Source organism: Oncorhynchus tshawytscha, linkage group LG25 (assembly GCF_018296145.1).
Source record: "Oncorhynchus tshawytscha isolate Ot180627B linkage group LG25, Otsh_v2.0, whole genome shotgun sequence".
Lineage (NCBI taxonomy): Eukaryota > Metazoa > Chordata > Actinopteri > Salmoniformes > Salmonidae > Oncorhynchus > Oncorhynchus tshawytscha.
The window spans coordinates 22,151,314-22,173,297 of record NC_056453.1 but is presented as its reverse complement, the minus strand read 5'-3'; the positions used below and the strand labels follow the sequence as shown (position 1 = coordinate 22,173,297).

At 42.6% G+C, this 21,984-nt stretch overlaps 1 protein-coding gene across 2 annotated transcripts in view; it reads left to right on the top strand.

Annotated features, from left to right (window-relative positions):
* The window catches only part of rhbdf1b (rhomboid 5 homolog 1b (Drosophila)), a 48,067-nt gene extending 26,956 nt beyond the window's left edge, over positions 1-21,111 (top strand). For both annotated transcript variants that reach the window (XM_024387964.2, XM_024387965.2), the window contains 14 exons: positions 6,706-6,937; positions 7,394-7,600; positions 9,345-9,473; positions 9,627-9,796; positions 10,251-10,508; positions 11,058-11,169; positions 11,333-11,407; positions 13,043-13,204; positions 13,313-13,413; positions 13,519-13,677; positions 15,409-15,585; positions 18,771-18,924; positions 19,176-19,399; positions 19,706-21,111. In XM_024387964.2, the coding sequence (XP_024243732.1) occupies positions 6,706-6,937; positions 7,394-7,600; positions 9,345-9,473; positions 9,627-9,796; positions 10,251-10,508; positions 11,058-11,169; positions 11,333-11,407; positions 13,043-13,204; positions 13,313-13,413; positions 13,519-13,677; positions 15,409-15,585; positions 18,771-18,924; positions 19,176-19,399; positions 19,706-19,901 (2,356 nt within the window). In that variant the 3' untranslated portion in view covers positions 19,902-21,111. The remainder of the gene's footprint in view (positions 1-6,705; positions 6,938-7,393; positions 7,601-9,344; positions 9,474-9,626; positions 9,797-10,250; positions 10,509-11,057; positions 11,170-11,332; positions 11,408-13,042; positions 13,205-13,312; positions 13,414-13,518; positions 13,678-15,408; positions 15,586-18,770; positions 18,925-19,175; positions 19,400-19,705) is intronic.
* Positions 21,112-21,984: the final 873 nt, after the last annotated feature.

The following is a 21,984-nucleotide window of genomic DNA, read 5'->3' as shown; positions in this document are numbered from 1 at the left end:
CATTCTTCACAGAACACTTCTTCTCCTGATTTACACACTCTGAGACACTCCTACATATACAGAGGGTCACTAGGGGAAGACATACACATGCAGTATAATGCACACACACACACACACACACACACACTAATACTAATGCATACACTCGCACACGCACACACTAATACTAATGCATACACTCACACAAACACATACTAATACTAATGCATACACACACACACACACACACACACACACACTAATACTAATGCATACACTCACACAAACACACACTAATACTAATGCATACACTCACACACTCACACACACACACACTAATACTAATGCATACACTCACACACTAATACTAATGCATACATAAACACACACACTAATTACTAATGCATACACTCACACACACACACTAATACTACATTTTTTTACAGTCACTTTGGCACTAATTTCAGAACCTTGTGGTCATTTTTCAAAACTCTAGACACAAAACTAAAAACGGTCATCACTTGTAACACAGGCCGTCCAATGTTCAAAACATAACATTGTGCTTTCATATCTTTAAAGAAACCTTGCACTGGCAGAATCATTGGGTCAAATAACTCATTTATCACGAAATACCATAGGAACATTCATTTAGATCACCCACACACAAGATACCGATAGTTTCAGTGTGTAGTTGTGATACATGTTTCATTATGCTACTACATGTAAATACATCACTGTAAAATGACTAATAGAGAGAATACTACAGACACAGTGGAATCATTGAACAAAATATGACATTTATTGATGAAATACAATAAAATCACAACATAGGTTTCTTTGAATCAAAGCAAAAATAATTAGCTACAAAAAAATAAAAAAACTACAGTAAAACGTCAACTGCAGTGTTCCTCACCTGGCTTACTGTAAAAAGCAAAACAAAGGATTGATTACCGTACTTCTATATTTCCCTCAACCCTGTCTTGTGGATTTGGCCATAGGTTCTCATCCATATCACAATGGATGTTTTCATGAGCCAAACATCTTGGGAAGAATCTTCAGGCGAATCCAGGCCTGACACTGGTCTGCCATGATGTCATTGCATGCATCATCCATGGCCTGGAGAAGGGTGGCTTGTTCGTGAAGGGGGGGCTATCATATACAGTGGGGCAAAAAAGTATTTAGTCAGCCACCAATTGTGCAAGTTCTCCCACTTAAAAAGATGAGAGAGGCCTGTGATTTTCATCATAGGTACACTTCAACTATGACAGACAAAATGAGAAAAAAAATCCAGAAAATCACATTGTAGGATTTTTAATACATTTATTTGCAAATTATGGTGGAAAATAAGTATTTGGTCAATAACAAAAGTTTATCTCAATACTTTGTTATATACCCTTTGTTGGCAATGACAGAGGTCAAATGTTTTCTGTATGTCTTCACACACTGTTGCTGGTATTTTGGCCATTCCTCCATGCAGATCTCCTCTAGAGCAGTGATGTTTTGAAGCAGTTGCTGGGCAACACAGACTTTCAACACCCTCCAAAGATTTTCTATGGGGTTGAGATCTGGAGACTGGCTAGGCCACTCCAGGACCTTGAAATGCTTCTTACGAAGCCACTCCTTCGTTGCCCGGGCGGTGTGTTTGGGATCATTGTCATGCTGAAAGACCCAGCCACGTTTCATCTTCAATGCCCTTGCTGATGGAAGGAGGTTTTCACTCAAAATCTCACGGCTTAAGCATGGGGACACGTCTGGCACTGCAGGATTTGAGTCCCTGGTGGCGTAGTGTGTTACTGATGGTAGGCTTTGTTACTTTGGTCCCAGCTCTCTGCAGGTCATTCACTAGGTCCCCCCGTGTGGTTCTGGGATTTTTGCTCACCGTTCTTGTGATCATTTTGACCCCACGGGGTGAGATCTTGCGTGGAGCCCCAGATCGAGGGAGATTATCAGTATGTCTTCCATTTCCTAATAATTGCTCCCACAGTTGATTTCTTCAAACCAAGCTGCTTACCTATTTCAGATTCAGTCTTCCCAGCCTGGTGCAGGTCTACAATTTTGTTTCTGGTGTCCTTTGACAGCTCTTTGGTCTTGGCCATAGTGGAGTTTGGAGTGTGACTGTTTGAGGTTGTGGACAGGTGTCTTTTTATACTGATAACAAGTTCAAACAGGTGCCATTAATACAGGTAACGAATGGAGGACAGAGGAGCCTCTTAAAGAAGAAGTTACAGGTCTGTGAGAGCCAGAAATCTTGCTTGTTTGTAGGTGACCAAATACTTATTTTGCACCATAATTTGCATATAAATTCATTAAAAATCATACAATGTGATTTTCTGGATTTTTTCCCCGCATTTTGTCTGTCATAGTTGAAGTGTACCTATGATGAAAATGCCTCTCTAATTTTTTTAAGTGGGAGAACTTGCACAATTGGTGGCTGACTAAATACTTTTTTGCCCCACTGTACCTTCCACCTCCATGTGGAGAAAGATTCCTCAATCGGGTTAAGGAAAGGAGAGTATGGGGGTAAGTACAGGGTGGTAAATTGTGGTTGGGCCTGAAACCATGCTTGCACCATTTGAGCATGGTGGAACCTGACATTATCCCACACAATGACATAGGTCATACCATCAGCTCTACAGACCTGATTTAGCACATCAAGGACGGTTACATCCGAACAGCAAATCATGTGGCTGCCTGCAACTCAATATATAGAGTATATAGAGTAGAGAGCTTTAGATGTTGTTCGACCAAACATTAGAACAGGCAAGATGAGTAATCTAAGCAACTTTGACCGTGGTATGATTGTTGATGCCAAACATGGTGATTCCAGCATCTCAGAAACAGCTGCCCTACTGGGATTTTTACGCACTACAGTCTCTAGAGTTTACAGAGAATGGTGCAATAAACAAAACACATTCAGTGGGCGGCATTTCTGTGGGCAAAAACACCTTGTTAATGAGAGAGGTCAGAGGAAAATGTCCAGACTCATTCAAGCTAACAGAAAGGCCACAAATGCTCAAATAACAGCTGTTTAAAACAGTGGTGTGCAGAATGGCATCTCTTAACATATAATTCAGGGTGTTGTGGAGGCAAAAGGGGGTCCTACACAGTACTAGATAGGTATACCTAATAAAGTGGCCGGTGAGTGTACAGTAATGTCAAATCTGAAAACATGGTCTGGAAAAGTGGTACATGAGACCATAGAAACAGTGTCTGATAAAGAATGATGATGAAATATTACATCCATAGATAATGTAGTCCAATTGGTTCATGTTCCACGGTAATTGATGTCAATGGATCTCGTTATCCTGAAACTTTCATGATCTAAACATGGAATATTGTTTGTCAGTTTCCATAAAACTGCATTAAGAGTAATGCAACAGTTACTTATCATTTTGAGCAGTTGTATCAATTGATAGTTAGATCATTGTAATGAAATGAATAGACAGTCACCTCAGATGTAATGTGTGAATTGCATTTTGAAATGGTAATACTTTGATGTCAAGTTGTGTCATTTTGAACAGGTGATTTTAGTTCAATGAACAAATGATCTTAGCTTTATGTGTATTGTATCCAAGCAATTGGAAAAAGTGTTAAGAGTTTTGAAAAATGTGCATTTTGATCATTGGTTGTGAGTTTTGTGTCTAGAGTTTTGAAAAATGACATCAAGGTTCTGGAATTAGTGCCCAAGTGATTGTAAAAAACTGTAATACAGACACTCACACTAATACAGACACTCACACTAATACAGACACTCACACTAATACAGACACTCACACTAATACAGACACTCACACTAATACAGATACTCACACTAATACAGACACTCACACTAATACAGACACTCACACTAATAGGGACACTACTAATACAGACACTACTAATACAGACACTCACACTAATACAGACACTACTAATACAGACACACACACACACACACTAATACAGACACTACTAATACAGATACTCACACTAATACAGACACTCACACTAATAGGGACACTACTAATACAGACACTACTAATACAGACACTCACACTAATACAGACACTACTAATACAGACACACACACTAATACAGACACTACTAATACAGATACTCACACTAATACAGACACTCACACTAATAGGGACACTACTAATACAGACACTACTAATACAGACACTCACATTAATACAGACACTACTAATACAGACACACACACTAATACAGATACTCACAATAATGCAGACGCACACACTAATACTAATGCATACACACACTCACACACTAATGCTAAAACACACGCACACACACACACACGCTCACGCAGGCACACGCACACACTAGTACTAATGCATACACTCACGCACACACACACTCACACACACACACACACACACACACACTCACACTAATACAGACACTCACACACACACTCACACACTTACACACACACACACACACACACACACACTAATACAGACACTCACACACACACTCACACACTTACACACACACACACACACACACACTAATACAGACACGCACGCACGCACGCACACACTCACACACACACACACACACACTAATACTAATACAGACACTCACACACACACACACTCACACTAATACAGACACTCCTAATACAGACACTACTAATACAGACACTCACACTAATACACACTACTAATACAGACACTCACACACACACACACACACACACACACACACACACACACACACACACACACACACTAATACAGACACTACTAATACAGACACTCACACTAATACAGACACTACTAATACAGACACTCACACTAATACACACTACTAATACAGACACTACTAATACATACACTCCTAATACAGACACTACTAATACAGACACTACTAATACAGACACTACTAATACAGACACTCACACTAATACAGACACTCTAATACAGACACTACTAATACAAACACTCACACTAATACAGACACTCACACTAATACAGACACTACTAATACAGACACTACTAATACAGACACTCACACTAATACAGACACTCACACTAATACAGGTAGTACTAATACAGACACTCCTAATACAGACACTACTAATACAAACACTCACACTAATACAGACACTCACACTAATACAGACACTACTAATACAGACACTCACACTAATACAGACACTCAATACAGACACTACTAATACAAACACTCACACTAATACAGACACTCACACTAATACAGACACTCCTAATACAGGTAGTACTAATACAGACACTCCTAATACATACACTACTAATACAGACACTCACACTAATACAGACACTACTAATACAGACACTCACACTACTACAGACTCTACTAATACAGACACTACTAATACAGACACTCACACTAATACAGACACTCACACTAATACAGACACTCACACTAATACAGACACTACTAATACAGACACTCACACTAATACAGACACTCACACTAATACAGACACTACTAATACAGACACTACTAATACAGACACTACTAATACAGACACTCACACTAATACAGACACTCCTAATACAGACACTACTAATACAAACACTCACACTAATACAGACACTACTATTACAGACACTCACACTAGTACAGACACTACTAATACAGACACTCACACTAATACAGACACTACTAATACAGACACTCACACTAATACAGACACTACTAATACAGACACTACTAATACAGACACTCACACTGATACAGACACTACTAATGCAGACACTACTAATACAGACACTCACACTAATACAGACACTCACACTAAAACAGACACTACTAATACAGACACACACTAATACAGACACTACTAATACAGACACTCACACTAATACAGACACTACTAATACAGACACTCACACTAATACAGACACTACTAATACAGACACTCACACTAATACACACACTACTAATACAGACACTCACACTAATACAGACACTACTATTACAGACACTCACACTAATACAGACACTACTAATACAGACACTACTAATACATATATCCACTAAAAGAGGAAAGAGGGCTTATCTGTAGACTTTATTCTCCCAGGTCCTTTTTGTCACTGGGTTTGATGTGTGTGTATGTGTGTGTGTGTGTGTGTGTGTGTGTGTGTGTGTGTGTTTGCGTACATGCGTGTGTGTGCATGCATTGGGGCTGTATTGTGTGTGTCTGAGCATGTTTTTGTGTAAGTGGCATGTCATTGGTACTGTAAGGCACCTATTTTGCAGCTGGAGTTGACTTCCACTCTGTGTGAGTGGAAGTGATGTAATCCTGCTGTGCTCTGTCATTGTTTGACTGAGTGGTGACGCACAACACTAATGCCCTGGCCCGGTCAGTCGCTCCAAATATCTCAGGCTTTACACTGGGGTAGGGTTTGAAATGGTGGAGCTGAGGAGAGAGGAGTAGGGAAACACACTCACATGGTGACATCAAATGGCCACACTCCATATACAAATAAACTACAAACCCACTACGTTGCCTGGGCTGTTTAATCTATGTCATTGTCATCTGTTTCTGTCTTTTCTGTGCACTCTCTGCAAAGAAAAGAGCCCACACTCAGCCTGAATACTGCCTCGTAGACGGAGTGTTTGTTTCGTGCCATTTCTCTTTGAATTAAATTGGAACTTTTTCTACCAACTATTACTACCAGGTACAATAGTGAACTGAGATTCACCCTGACCTAATCTCCGTCTCTGTCCCCTCAGGGGCACGGCAGACTGGTTCGGGGTCAGTAAGGAAAACGACAGCACCCAGCGATGGAGGAGGAAGAGCCTGCAGCACTGCAACCTGCGCTACGGCCGCCTCAAGGCCCAGGTGATGAGGGAGATGGAGCTGTCCAGCCAGGACAACCTGTCTCTGACCAGCACTGAGACCCCACCACCCCTCTACCTGCCCCCACACCACCACCACCCCCACCACCCCTATGCCATGCAGCGGGTAGGGCAGAGCCGCCCACAGACATACTATACATTCCTAGACTCTCTGTTTATCTCTCTCTCTGTCTCTTACCATACATATGTGCATATGTCATGTGTTGTGTTTCTTTACCCAATATCAATCCTATGTCTCTCCCTTGGGAACAATGATGTTATTCAATACAATTCAAAATAGATATCAGAATTGACATTTTGCTTGTTTGTGGTTTTTGTTTCTGTGATGTAAGCTGATGAGCGTATTAATACATGGAGTAATGCAATTATTAGAGGTCCATTACTATGGTAACCTGTGTATTGATATGACCGTGAACTTGACCTATCATGTAGCCTCTTAGCAGAGCCCCATTGTTGTAACTATTCAAGTGAGTTCACTACCAAATAACCTAAAAGGATATTCTTGGCTCCATGGTGTTTACAATCCCATGGGACATTACAGTGTCTGCCTCTGTGTGTGTAGATTGTGGACCCCCTGGCGCGGGGCCGTGCATTCCGCATGGTGGAGGAGGTAGATGGTTACAGCGTACCCCAGACCCCCATCACCCCTGGTGCCGCCTCTCTCTGCTCCTTTTCCAGCTCGCGCTCCGCACTCAACAGGTTACCGCGGCGACGCAAGCGAGAGTCGGTCGCTGTCATGAGCTTCAAGGCCGCCGCAGCGCTGGTTAAGGTGTGTGTCGCAAAGACATTGTCAACAGTGAGGATCAGAGTGTGTGTGTGTGTGTGTGTGTGTGTGTGTGTGTGTGTTTGTGTGTGTGTGCATGAGGATCAGAGTGTGTGTGTGTGTGTGTGTGCGTGTGTTTGTTTGTGTGTGTGTGCATGAGGATCAGAGTGTTTGTGTGTGTGTGTGTGTGTGTGTGAGTGTGTGTGCATGAGGATCAGTGTGTGTGTGTGTGTGTGTGTGTGTGTGTGTGTGTGCATGAGGATCAGTGTGTGTGTGTGTGTGTGTGTGTGTGTGTGTGTGTGTGTGTGTGTGTGTGTGTGTGTGTGTATGAGGATCAGTGTGTGTGTGTGTGTGTGTGTGTGTGTGTGTGTGTGTGTGTGTGTGAGGATCAGTGTGTGTGTGTGTGTGTGTGTGTGTGTGTGTGTGTGTGTGTGTGTGTGTGTGCAGGGAGCAGATGTGTTTCCCGCATGTTTACCACTGTACTGTTGATGAATCATCCCCGATACTCCAGCAGCTGAGATAAAACAGTTCTAGTAACAGACACTGCTTTGATCTAACTAAATGCATCATTGGGAGTCACCTTGACTCATATTTACTATCTCAAGCCAAGTATGCAAACACCTTAGTCTCTGTAGTGTCAGTACCTCTTAGATGCTGTCTGTCTGATATGACTCTGGTCATTGAACAGTTTCTGCTCTGTGTCTTTGTTAATGGTGGCACAATAAAACGCAACTAAACACAGCAGAACCCTACTGGATTGCGTTGTTTGTTCCAGGCATTGATCTCTTTGCCCAAAATGGTTATTGAGAGACTTAATCACACAACCCCAGTTTACTGTAGCCTGCTTATGGACACACAAATGCACACGCACACACACACAAGCACAAACACACAGAGTATGTGTATGTTTATATCATATAGGACGATTACCAATGTCAGTGTTATGTAAAAGTTGAGCTCAGGCTTGTATTGTAGGATTAGGCTTTGGTGTAACAGTTCCTGTAGCTGTTCCTCTCTCCTGTCCTGTGGTGTCAGGCAGGGTGGTGGGGGGCACATAGGTAGATGACTAGGCTGGGGAGGGAGGCAATGTTTGCATCCCAAATGGCACCCTATTCCCTATGATTTAGTGCACTACTTTTCTGGCACTAAATAGGGAATAGGGTGCCCTGGTTAAAAGTAGTGCACTAAATAGGGAATAGGGTACCTTGGTTGAAAGTTGCGCACTAAATAGGGAATAGGGTGCCATTTGGGACACATACATTAACAGATGGCATTAGGATAACCCTGCTGTCAGTCCCGTCCTCCAGTCAGAATGCTCAGCTGTGTGTCTGTTCTGTTAGCCAGTAGAATACTGTGTATTCTGGAACTGAAACATTGAACGCTGCAGGGCTAATCCCGCCTCAAGAGGTCAAAGCATCATAATCATCATGGCCACTGGCCACAGATGGTTGTCAGGAGTCAGAGAGGACACTGGTCTGGGGCTTTGGGGATGCTGTTTACCGGATGTGTTTTTTATCCCGGGTTGGGGTCAATTCCATTTCTATTTGAAATTGAATTCCCTTCTTGAACTGACGGAATTGAAATGGAATTGACCCGTCATGGTCTCATTGTCACACACAACAGTAATGTAATATCATGCAATAAATGTGCATCAGAGAGTATTTATTAGTGGTTACAACGAAGGTGATGATGATGACAACGTGATGATGATGACGATGTTGATGACAGTGATGATGATGGTGTGTGTCAGGGCCGTACGGTGAGAGAGAGGGAGGGCGCTGCCCGGCGGTGTCGCAGGCGGAGCTTCATGCCAGTGAGTTTCCTGGAGGACGACACAGTGGACTTCCCTGACGAGCTGGACACCTCCTTCTTTGCTAGAGTGAGTAACACACACATATCCCATCACACATTCACGCACAGATAGCATACTCGCACAGTTCCCCCTGTCCCTCTTCATCTCTTTTCCTCCTCCTCCCGCTCCTCCTCCTCCTGCTCCTGCTCCTTCTCCTTCTCCTCCTTCTCCTCCATGCAGGATGGTCTGAGGAGAGGAGATGAGGAGCTGTCTACCTATGCAGACGATGTGTTTGATTCTCCGTCTGAGGCCGCCATTAAAGAGGAGGAGTCTAACACAGCAGCGGATGAGAGTGACCTCACAGGTGGCGCCTTGGACAAGAACGAACTGGAGAGGAGTCACCTGATGCTGTAAGTGGAACACACAGACATCACACACACAAGTTGTTACTGCTACTGTAGCCAGTTTCACTTAACACACATCTCTCTCTCCCTCTCTCCCTCTCTCTCTCTCTCGCTCTCCGTCTCTCGCTCTCCGTCTCTCTCTCTCTCTCCGTCTCTCGCTCTCCGTCTCTCGCTCTCCGTCTCTCTCACTCTCCGTCTCTCTCTCTCACGCTCTCCGTCTCTCGCTCTCCGTCTCTCGCTCTCTCTCTCTCGCTCTCCGTCTCTCGCCCTCCGTCTCGCTCTCCGTCTCTCCCTCTCTCTCTCTCTCTCTCTCTCTCTCTCCGTCTCTCGCTCTCCGTCTCTCTCTCTCTCGCTCTCCATCTCTCGTTCTCCGTCTCTCGCTCTCCGTCTCTCTCTCGCTCTCTGTCTCTCTCTCTCTCTCTCTCTCGCTCGCTCGCTCCCACTCCACTCCACTCCACAGGCCCCTGGAGCGGGGCTGGCGTAAAGGTAAAGAACCTGGACTGTCTCAGGTCCAGCCCAAGGTGCGTCTGCGCCAGGAGGTGGTGAGTGTGAGTGGGCAGCGACGGGGCCAGCGGATCACAGTGCCCGTCAAGAAGCTCTTCGCCAGGGAGAAGAGGCCCTACGGCCTAGGGATGGTGGGACGGCTCACTAACAGAACCTACCGCAAACGCATCGACAGCTTCGTCCAGCAGCAGATAGAGGACATGGACGACCACAGGTACACTTTATTATCAATGAGGATTTTCAGATTCTTTCATTTCAATGTGGAATTCTGAATTTGCTGCATTGCTATGCATTTGACTTCAACTCTGGCATGGTCACATTAGTCGCACTGTAACATCAAACATGTCTAAGATTTAATCACACTACAGGAGAAGAGCTCAGTCACATCTGTAGTGGAGGTCGGAGCTGTGTCTGAGGTTGCCCCAGATAAGATACAGTATGAGTCATCACGGATAATAGAAAGCACCTAATTTCTGTGACTGGCCTGGCCTCTAGATTAATAAACAAACCAGGACTGTGTGACTCAGTAACAGATGGTCGAGTCCCAGCACACCATGTGGGAAACAATGGTTTACACAGTTGTTGTCATACATTACTAACTCATATCCTAGTGGATGCAGATGTTGTCCGTGTGAGGTCCACACTGACATACTGAGATAGTTTTTCTAACAGACGAGGCAAGCTGCTGTACTATGTGATATACCGTATTGATATTGTGTGTGTGTCTGTGTCTCTCTGTATGTGTTTGTGTGTGTGTGCGCAGGCCTTTCTTTACCTACTGGATCACATTTGTCCACCTGTTAATCACCATCCTGACTGTTTGTCTCTACGGCATCGCCCCTGTGGGCTTTTCCCAGCATGAGACCGTGGACTCGGTCAGTACAGTGACTGTTATATAACGTAGTTTGCGTTATGAATGTTACAGTGATGGTTGTATAGTCTTTGCTACAATGTGATGAGGGATCCATTGCGTCAATGTGTTATGTCTTTGCATGTCACTTCGTAAAGACGTCTGACTTCTCCCCTGTCTCTCTTTAGGTATTGAGAAATAAAGGTGTTTATGAAAATGTCAAGTTTGTGCAACAAGAAAACTTCTGGGTGGGACCAAATTCTGTAAGTGTAACTTTTTTTTAGGCTAACGGACTTCATTTGATCATTTAAACCGATATGTCAGCTATGAGACGCTGTGTTGTATTTGAACAAACCGTACCCGATGGTAAGTCATAGCGCTGGTAGCATAACTCTCTGTTATGCTGCTCCCAAACTTAATCTTTGAATAAAACTTTGGTGCTTAAGATGTTTATTAATACGGAGGGTTTCCGGCACAAAAAGCACATCTCCGTTCTTGTTCCATGAGCATAAGGGAACTGTGTGTCACAGCTGGATGGGCTGCGCTTTCGCTCACAAAATCCATGCCATTACCAACCGCGTTACCGCTAATACCTGCTTTTCGTTGGTCTTACATCTCTCGATATGCGCTCCAGGGGTTGGAAGCAAAATACTTTTTGAACAGAACCATTATTTTCTGGGGGTTCTTTCCACTGTTCCGACCAGATTTACTTCACCAATCAGTGCGGATAGAGCAGCTTGCTATGGAGCAGGCAGTCTATAGTTACATATGTGATGGAAAGAAAAGTGTAGGGCATGAGATGCGACTAAAATTTTACGGGTGGGGAGAGAGTAAGAGAGGGTGGAGAAGGACGTTTGGCTTGAAGCACTGGGGATCTTGTTTTGACATGCATTATCTGAATTAGGCCCACAGAATTATACCTACGGAGGTGCAGCTTCTATGGAGGAACTTTGAATGTCTTTGATCTTCAGAGAAATGGCTTAATGTTGGACCTAACAAGCTTGTGTGTGCAGACTGGCACCAGAATTCTGAATCATGCTTGTAATGTCAGTAGGCTACAGGAGCCTATGCTTCAGAGGGGAGGGGCAGGTAGCCTAAACACGCACGCACTCTGACAAAGATTTTCTGCTGGCAGGCAGACACTGGAAGAAGTTTCTGAGAGACAGAGGGAGGGCTTTGCATAGCTGCTTTGTTGCGCTTTTTGTGGGACAAAAAAAAAATGCCTGCAACGTTAAATAATGTTATTAACCGGTTCCCATGCTTTTAAAATAATTGTTCTGTTTCCCGGAAAAGTATAGATCACTTTTGTTCCCGGGTTCTGATTCTGTTCCTTTTCTGTTTCAGTTCTGTTCCCTGAACTGATTCCAACCCCTGCTTTTGCACTTGTTTTCAAGGACATACCACAAATATTCCTACCTCAGCGCAAGCTAGCTGATATTAGATAGGTAAATTGATATTAGACAGGTAAATTGATATTAGACAGGTAAATTGATATTAGATAGGTAAATTGATATTAGACAGGTAAATTGATATTAGACAGGTAAATTGATATTAGACAGGTAAATTGATATTAGACAGGTAAATTGATATTAGATAGGTAAATTGATATTAGACAGGTAAATTGATATTAGACAGGTAAATTGATATTAGACAGGTAAATGGATATTAGACAGGTAAATTGATTATGAGACATGTAAATTAATATGAGACAGGTAAATTGATATGAGACAGGTAAATTGCTGAACCTGGCGCATATGGTGCAAAATGCCGGAGTATCTGTTTTTACATGCTGTAATGTCAAAACGAACTTGCGTTTGGCACTTGTGCTGGCGTAGCGCCAGCCGAAAATAGAGCCCCTTGTCTGTGTTCTGACTGTACAACCTCCCCCTGACCTGCAGGAGGCGCTAATCCACCTGGGGGCTAAATTCTCCCCCTGCATGCGTCAGGACCAGCAGGTCCATGACCTGATCCAGGAGAAGAGAGGAAGAGAGCGGGAGTCAGCCTGCTGTGTGAGGAACGACCGCTCCGGCTGTCTTCAGACCTCACAGGAGGAGTGCTCTGTGAGTTACCCTGGTGTTCCACTACTGTTACAGTCATATTATATTTAATATCCTACAATCTGCAGCAATTCACCCCTGTCTCTCTCTCCCCCTGTTCTCCCTCTCCAGTCTACTCTAGCAGTGTGGGTGAAGTGGCCTCATCACCCCAGTGCTCCTCTCCTGGAGGGGAAGGTCCGTCAGCACGGCTCAGTCTGCCACCAGGACCCCAGGTAATAAACTGCTCCTCTCTCACCTCTTCATCCATCTCCCTCTCTTCTTCATCTCCTCTTCCCTCAATACATTATATGTTCTTTCCTCGGTTCCTCGCTTTTCAGAATATGCCTGGAGCCAGCCTCTGTGTCACCTCATGAGTGGCCTGATGACATCACCAAGTGGCCAGTGTGTACCAGGTACAACCCAGGCAACCACACTAACCTCCCCCACGTAGACTGTGCCATCACCGGACGGCCATGCTGCATTGGGACCAAAGGGAGGTGAGGACAGACAGTACCCTCCACAAACTGCACGGTAGTGGTGAATACTATATGAGTTTCCTCAACTGGCCCCTCAATTTTTCTGATTTAAAAAAAAAATAAACTTTTTTTTACAATTATTGTTGGACATAAAATACTGGAAAAAGGTTGGAAAATCAGCTCCAAGTGATTAACATTTTGAAAATCTATTCCAAACTATTTTTACGCATAATATAAAGATACAGCTCTAGAAAAAATTAAGAGACCACTGCAAAAGTATCCGTTTCTGTAACGGTTTTCCTTAGGTGAAGGAGAGGCGGACCAAAACGCAGCGTGGTGGTTATTCATGTTTTTTAATAAAGACAGTAGACATGAATAAACTAACAAAAACGTGGAAAACCAAAAACAGCCCTATTTGGTGCAAAACACAGAGACAGGAACAATCACCCACAAACACATAGTGAAACCCAGGCTACCTAAATATGGTTCCCAATCAGAGACAATGACTAACACCTGCCTCTGATTGAGAACCATATCAGGCCAGACATAGAAATAGACAAACAAGACATCCAACATAGAATACCCACTCAGATCACACCCTGACCAACCAAAACATAGAAACATACAAAGCAAACAATGGTCAGGGTGTGACAGTTTCTCTGATTTTACTATTTATACGTATGTGTTTAGGTAAAATAAAATTAAAACGTTTTTATTCTGTAAACTACTGACAATATTTCTCCCAAATTCCAAATAAAAATATTGTAATTTAGAGCATTTATTTGCAGAAAATGACAACTGGTCAAAATAACAAAAAATACGCGGTATTGCCAGACCTGGAATAATGCAAAATAAATATGTTCGTATTCATTTCTAAACAACACAATACTAATGTTTTAACTTAGGAAGAGTTCAGAAATCAATATTTGGTGGAATAACCCTGATTTTCAATCACAGCTTTCATGCATCTTGGCGTGCTCTCTGCCAGTCTTTCACATTGATGTTGGGTGACTTTATGCCACTCCTGGCGCAAAAATTCAAGCAGCTCGGCTTTGTTTGATGGCGTGTGACCATCCATCTTCCTCTTAATCACATTCCAGAGGTTTTCAATGGGTTTCAGGTCAGGAGATTGGGCTAGCCATGACAGGGTCTTGATTTGGTGGTCATCCATCCACACCTTGATTGACCTGGCTGTGTGGCATGGAGCATTCTCCTGCTTGAAAAACCAATCCTCAGAGTTGGGGAACATTGTCAGAGCAGAAGGAAGCAAGTTTTCTTCCAGGACAACATTGTACGTGGCTCGATTCATGCGTCCTTCACAAAGACAAATCTGTCCGATTCCAGCCTTGCTGAAGCACCCCCAGATCATCACCGATCCTCCACCAAATTTCACAGTGGGTGCAAGACACTGTGGCTTGTAGGCCTCTCCAGGTCTCGCACCCACTGTGAGGATACTTTTTTCCAGAGCTGTATATGTGATTGTATAGTGATTATGTTTTAGTCATCTGTTTGGGCTTCTTGTGGTCAATCTGCGGTCTATAAATTATTTGTAATTATGTTCTGGCCTCCTGAGCATCCACTCAAGAAAATATCTAGTTCATGATCCCTGCTATATGACTTATTGAAACAGTTAACTATGTTTTGAAAGTGTGTTGCTGAGGAGCCTGTACTTTATGCTGTTCAGTTCCCTCAGTCTTCACAGATATGGGTAGTTGATGTTGTAATGGCTTGTCTTGTGTGTTCACTATTCAGGTGCGAGATCACGTCCAGAGAGTACTGTGACTTTATGAAGGGCTACTTCCACGAGGACGCGACTCTCTGCTCCCAGGTGGCCTGTATGGATGATGTGTGTGGCCTGCTTCCTTTCCTCAACCCTGAGATCCCAGACCAGTTCTACAGACTCTGGCTCTCTCTATTCCTCCATGCAGGGTGAGTAGTGTTTCTCTGTAAAGAATATTCATTCGAATTTATTTTTAAAGGATAAACCTAAGAACATTTAACAACTTCATAGTTACGAACACTATAACAATATGGAAGAAAATGAAATGTATTCTACAAGAACCAATATGACTCTCAAAATACACACCCTTATGGTACAGTCCTTGGATAGCTTTTCAGAAATTACCAGATAAATTGGTCCACATGGAAAAGTAAAGGCATAGAATCCGTAAATGACTTGGTAACAGGAAATACATTTATTTCCATGACAGAATTAAAAAGTCATTTTGGACAGACCAGTGTAGTTCGTTTCAAATACATCCAACTTAAAAGTTACATATCACAAAATTTCAGTTTTAAATCTTTAAGACATCAGAGCAACATTGTGGGAATCTTATTTGAGTCAGAAAGGTATGTTCATTTGATAGGGAAGATATACAAAACCTTGCGTAGAGCATATCCAAATGACAATCTCTGAGAATTTTTTTTTTCAAAAGAACTGATGTTGGCACAAGATGGAGGGAAAGTTGGAGCATAATTAAAGAAATGACAGAAAACGTATGCTTAATCCAGTATAAACGAATGTATAGCATTTATTATACAAGAGATAAAATTCACACATTTCAGAGTCGATGTCTCAAGTGTAAAACTAATAATGACTCAATAATCCATGCTTTCTGGGAATGCTATCAAGTCTGGAAGTTGTGGGCGGAGCTAGAAAGTTGGCTGTATTACAGGAAGTACTACAATGTAAACTTACTTTTGATCCGTCTGTCTGCATATTTCAAGACATGGAATATGGGGGTGTAGTGAGATACCTGGTGAGCTGGATGATTCTCTTCTCATCACTCATCTTGAAAAAACGAAATACTTGGAAGTCAATCAATCCGCCATCATTGACACAATGGAAAAATCAAATTATTTGTTATTGAAATAACATGAGCGACCGTGAAAAAATCATTGGTAAAATTTAAGGCCAAGTGGCAAACAATAATGCAGGCACTAGCGATTGGGGTGTAAGCATGCGGGTCTGGGCAGATGACATGTAGTCATTGTTTGTGTGTGAGTTTGTTTTTAAAGTTTAAAAAAGGGGGGGGGAAACTAAGATATATATAATACCAGTAAAAAGTTTGGACACAACTACTCATTCCAGGGTTTTTCTTTGTTTTTACTATTTTCTACATTGTAGAATAATAGTGAAGACATTCAAAATGATGAAATAACCCATATGGAATCATGTAGTAACCAAAAAATGATTAAACAAATAAAAATATATGTTATATTTGAGATTCTTCAAAGTAGCCATCCTTTGACTTAATGACAGATTTGCACACTCTTGGCATTCTCTCAACCAGCTTCATGAGGTAGTCACCTGGAATGCATTTCAATTAACAGATGTGCTTGTTAAAAGTTAATTTGTGGAATTTCTTTCCTTCTTAACGCGTTTGAGCCAATCAGTTGATTTATGACAAGGTAAGGGTGGTATACAAAAGATAGCCCTATTTGGTAAAAGACCAAGTCCAAATTTTGGCAAGAACAGCTTAAATAAGCAAAGAGAAACGATAGTCCATCATTACTTTAAGACATGAATTTCAGACAATACAGAACATTTCAAGAACTTTGAAAGTTTCTTCAAATGCATCATCAAGTTCTATGATGAAACTGGCTCTCATGAGGACCGCCACAGGAAAGGATGACACAGAGTTACCTCTGCTGCAGAGGATAAGTTCATTAGTTACCAGCCTCAGAAATTGCAGCCTAAATAAATGATTCACAGGCACATCTCAACATCAACTGTTCAGAGGAGACTGTGTGAATCAGGCCTTGATGGTGGAATTGCTGCAAAGAAACCACTACTAAAGGACACCAATAATAAGAAGAGACTTGCTTGGGACAAGACAAATTAGCAATGGAAATCTGTCCTTTGGTCTGATGAATCCAAATTGGAGATTTTTGGTTCCAACCGCTGTGTCTTTGTGAGACGCAGAGTAGGTGAACGGATGATCTCCGCATGTGTGGTTCCAACCGTGAAGCATGGAGGAGGAGGTGTGATGGTGTGGGGGTGCTTTGCTGGTGACACTGTTAGTGATTTATTTAAAATTCAAGGCACAATTAACCAGCATGGCTACCACAGCATTCTACAGCGATATGCCATCCCATCTGGTTTGTGCTTAGTGGGACTGTCATTTGTTTTTCAACAGGACAATTACCCAACACACCTCCAGGCTGTGTAAGGGCTATTTGACCAAGAAGGAGAGTGGTTGAGTGCTGCATCAGATGACCTGGCCTCAACAATCACCTGACCTCAACCCAATTGAGATGGTTTGGGATGAGTTGGACCGCTGAGTGAAGGAAAAGCAGCCAACAAGTGCTCAGCATATGTGGGAACTCCTTCAAGACTGTTGTCATGTGAAGCTGGTTGAGAGAATTGCAAGAGTGTGCAAAGCTGTCATTGGTGGCTACTTTGAAGAATCTAAAATCTAAAATATATTTAGATTTGTTTAACACTTGTTTGGTTACTACATGATTCAATATGTGTTATTTCATAGTTTTGATGTCTTCACTATTATTCTACATTGTAGAAAATAGTACAAATAAAGAAAAACTCTTGAATGAGTAGGTGTGTCCAAACTTTTGACTGGTACTGTATATATGTAAAATAGTAACTGGTATTAGACAAGTTGTGTTCAATATGTTTAAACTTTGTCCTGCACAATGTCCTGCATGATGTGTCAAACATCATGAATAAATTAGGAAGCTACTGTATTTGGGCAGAAAATCGTATTTTTGCGTCTCAAATGTTATGTGAATGCGCAACCTGTTGACGTTTGTTTGTCTTGTGTATTGCGAGTCAGCTTTGTTCCAGGGCGTTAGTGTGCTTCACACATACCAGTCGACACACTAGCTCTGTTAACCACTGTTACTTGTGCAGCTAGTGAGTACATACTAGCTAGGCTCGGTAGTTTCTAATTATACATGTCATTTCACCACCCGTGCTGTTGGGGGCGGTAACGCACCATCCTCTCTGGCACCAACCTCCTGTCTCATGTTGTATGTCTCACAGTGTCTGTGGCGTGAAAATGCATCTGCTGGAGAAAATAATGGAAAATAATGTCGTTTGTAACCTGCTGAGACTCTCCATGTCTTTATTTATTTGCTCATTTGTATCCCTGTAGGATCCTGCACTGCCTGGTGTCGGTGCTCTTCCAGATGACCATCCTGAGGGACTTAGAGAAGCTGGCCGGCTGGCTGAGGATCTCTATCATCTACATCGTCTCTGGCATCACTGGCAACCTGGCCAGCGCCATCTTCCTACCCTACAGAGCAGAGGTACAGTACTGTAGATACACTGATCATATAGGTCTAGTGATATCACTGGTGTAATTATGGGATATTTGTTTGTTTATGATGCAATGCAGCCATAATAAACAAGAATCTCAAATGTAATTTATTTTGTTTTGTTGTCATTCCACTGGCTGTCCCTTAGGTGGCAGGAGGCCAAGTATTTAACTGCCAATATGACACAATGTGTGTGTGTCTCTCTTTCTGTTCTCCTGCTCCCTCTCCCCCTTCCTCCCCAGGTGGGTCCAGCTGGCTCTCAGTTTGGTATCCTGGCCTGTCTGTTTGTTGAGCTGTTCCAGAGCTGGCAGATCCTGGAGCGTCCGTGGAGGGCTTTCACCAAGCTGTTGTGTGTCGTCATCTTTCTCTTCTCCTTTGGCATGCTGCCCTGGATAGACAACTTCGCCCACATCTCCGGATTCATCTCTGGACTCTTCCTCTCCTTCGCCTTTCTGCCATACATCAGGTGAGAGCTGGTTTGATTTAGTAATATTTGGGGGATTGTTTTGTGTATGTAATGTAAAGCGCTTTGAACTACTTAAAAAAATAAATAATGTGGCTCAGATCTAAATGGCTCAGTTGGTTCTGGGTTTGCGGCCTCATATACCTGAATATATTAGGTTTTACTGTAACTTTAAGTTACTTTGGGTAATATTTGTATATATTTTATAATTACATTGAAATTAAATATGGCCTCAAGGTTATGCTATACCCTTTAATACATAAAACACTAATATTGATTTTATGATCTTATTCTCCTTATTATTTCCAGTTTTGGCCGTTCGGACATGTACCGTAAGCGTGTCCAGATCTGTGTGTTCCTGTTGGTGTTCCTGGGTCTCTTCTCAGGACTGGCTGTACTGTTCTACATACACCCGGTCAAGTGTGAGTGGTGTGAGTACCTCACCTGTATTCCCCTCACTGACAAGTTCTGTGACAAGTACGACCTCAACGCCCACCTCCACTGACCAGGCCTTTGACTGTACAATTGCAATGACTAGAATGGACAATCTCAAAGAACTATAGCCTCACGCGCCAGGATAGCAGGACGAAAGGGTCGGCTGGTGAACAAGACTCTAAGCAACGTCACGGCATGGACCAGACCGGCGGCCATATTTGGTGTAGTATTCAGGACATTGGATGTGAAGTTTGCCAATCTTGGAAAAATAACTGTTGATCTTAATAACTGTTGATCTGTCTCCATTTGATTTTGTTTATATGGACATTGCTAGCGAGTGACCTGTCACTTTCAAAGCATAAAGACTTAAAGAGAGAAGGGGGGTAAATGTGACTGTTGCCTTGCCGCTGCTCTTATTAAAAACAGACACAACAACACCACCTTGTGGCCGTCAGACCACATACAGCTGTGGAGGGATTTTGTTTTGTATTTTTCTACACACGTCATAAAGCTGACGAAAAGTTGTATTGGTTTATTGGATGACCTCAGACAGGGAACTATCTCACAGGAAAGAAAAGGGATTCCTGTAGTACTGTACGATGACTGCCTCTGGTGCCTTGGTTATTACTGCCATATCTAGGTCCAAGTCTCAAATGGCACACTATTCTCTATACCAGAGGTTCCCAAACTTTTTCACTCAGGCCCCCTTCCAGCGTTGGAGAACATCTTACAATGGCACAAGCATTGTTCATGACACCAAGTGTTCACACCCCTCTTGTTGGCAGAGAGTTGTAAATGCTTATTTCCTGCAATTCTAGACATTTTGCAGAGCCTAATGTGTATTCATGTGATATTTGAGTAACTCAAAAATTACAACAAAATCTATGGGCTAAAAAACATTAGCTGACATGGGTTAGTTATAAATAGGTTATAAATATCTCTCTAATGTATGCAATGACTGACATGACAAGAGGAACTAATGATGCACTACCCAATATCGAAAATGCACCTTTTGCATTCAACTATTACAAATTACAAGTGTTTTATTTTTAATTTTTTTGTGGGGGGGGGGTTGCCGACCCCTCACCCCCCCTTGGGTAACCACTGCTCTGTACAGTGAACTATATAGGGAATAGTGTGTCATGTGTGCCCTATATTACACTAAACAAAACACTTGTAGGTTAACATGTGTACTGCTGTCTAAGTGGTGGTGAGTGTTTGGAGGGTAGCGTTTTAGCTACCTGCTTATCTGTACCTGCCAATACAGCAACACAAACTGACGCTTTCTGTCTGTGTGTCCAATTTATTTCTGTTGTGTGTGTGTGTGTGTGTGAGGGATCTGAAACTGTCTTAAGCCTTGTTGCACATGCTTGCTTCCCCCAGTAGATGGCAGAGTTGCTTTGAGTAAATGGCTGCCATCAGGAACATGTAACGTACACAAGATGCATGTCTGATGTCCTCATATACCCTTAAACAAACTTAGTCTGAATGGCTCTTAAAGTAAGATATATAATGCATACATTGCGTGCATAGAAACATTTCTAGTACTCTGTGTTATCCACATTGTCTCTGCTAGGGGATTTGTAGGCTAATGTCGACTACAGACCTATGTTGTTCCGTGGCTCTGGCCTCGTGATTTAAACGTGATATGTTTATCCCACACAACTCTTAATGGTGCACTTCAAGACATTTCTTTTGTCGCTGACTAATTCTCTCTGCCTCCCCTTGAGTCGCCAGCCTCTTCCCACGCATACACACACACACACACACACACACACACACACACACACACACACACACAGAGTCTGTAATTTATGGTGCACTTCAAGTCCTATCTCTTTTGCCATTTACTAATTCTCTCTTCCACCCCCCTCTCCTTGAGTCACCAGCCCTTACACACACACACACACTCACACACTGAGTCTGTAATTCAAAGTTAATCAGTGCGTCGACTCCACTCAAGCCTCCTGTCGATAGAAAGCTGAATATGACAAACCCTTATTTGCAGCCACGGTATAATAGCTAGGTAGTATGTTTAGGAGCTATTCCATGAATCCCACCTTACAGATGCTTCTCTGCCTGTAGACTGAATGCCATATTACTTTCACCCATCCAGCCCTTTTAGATGGGACTAGTTTAGGCTCACTTTCTCC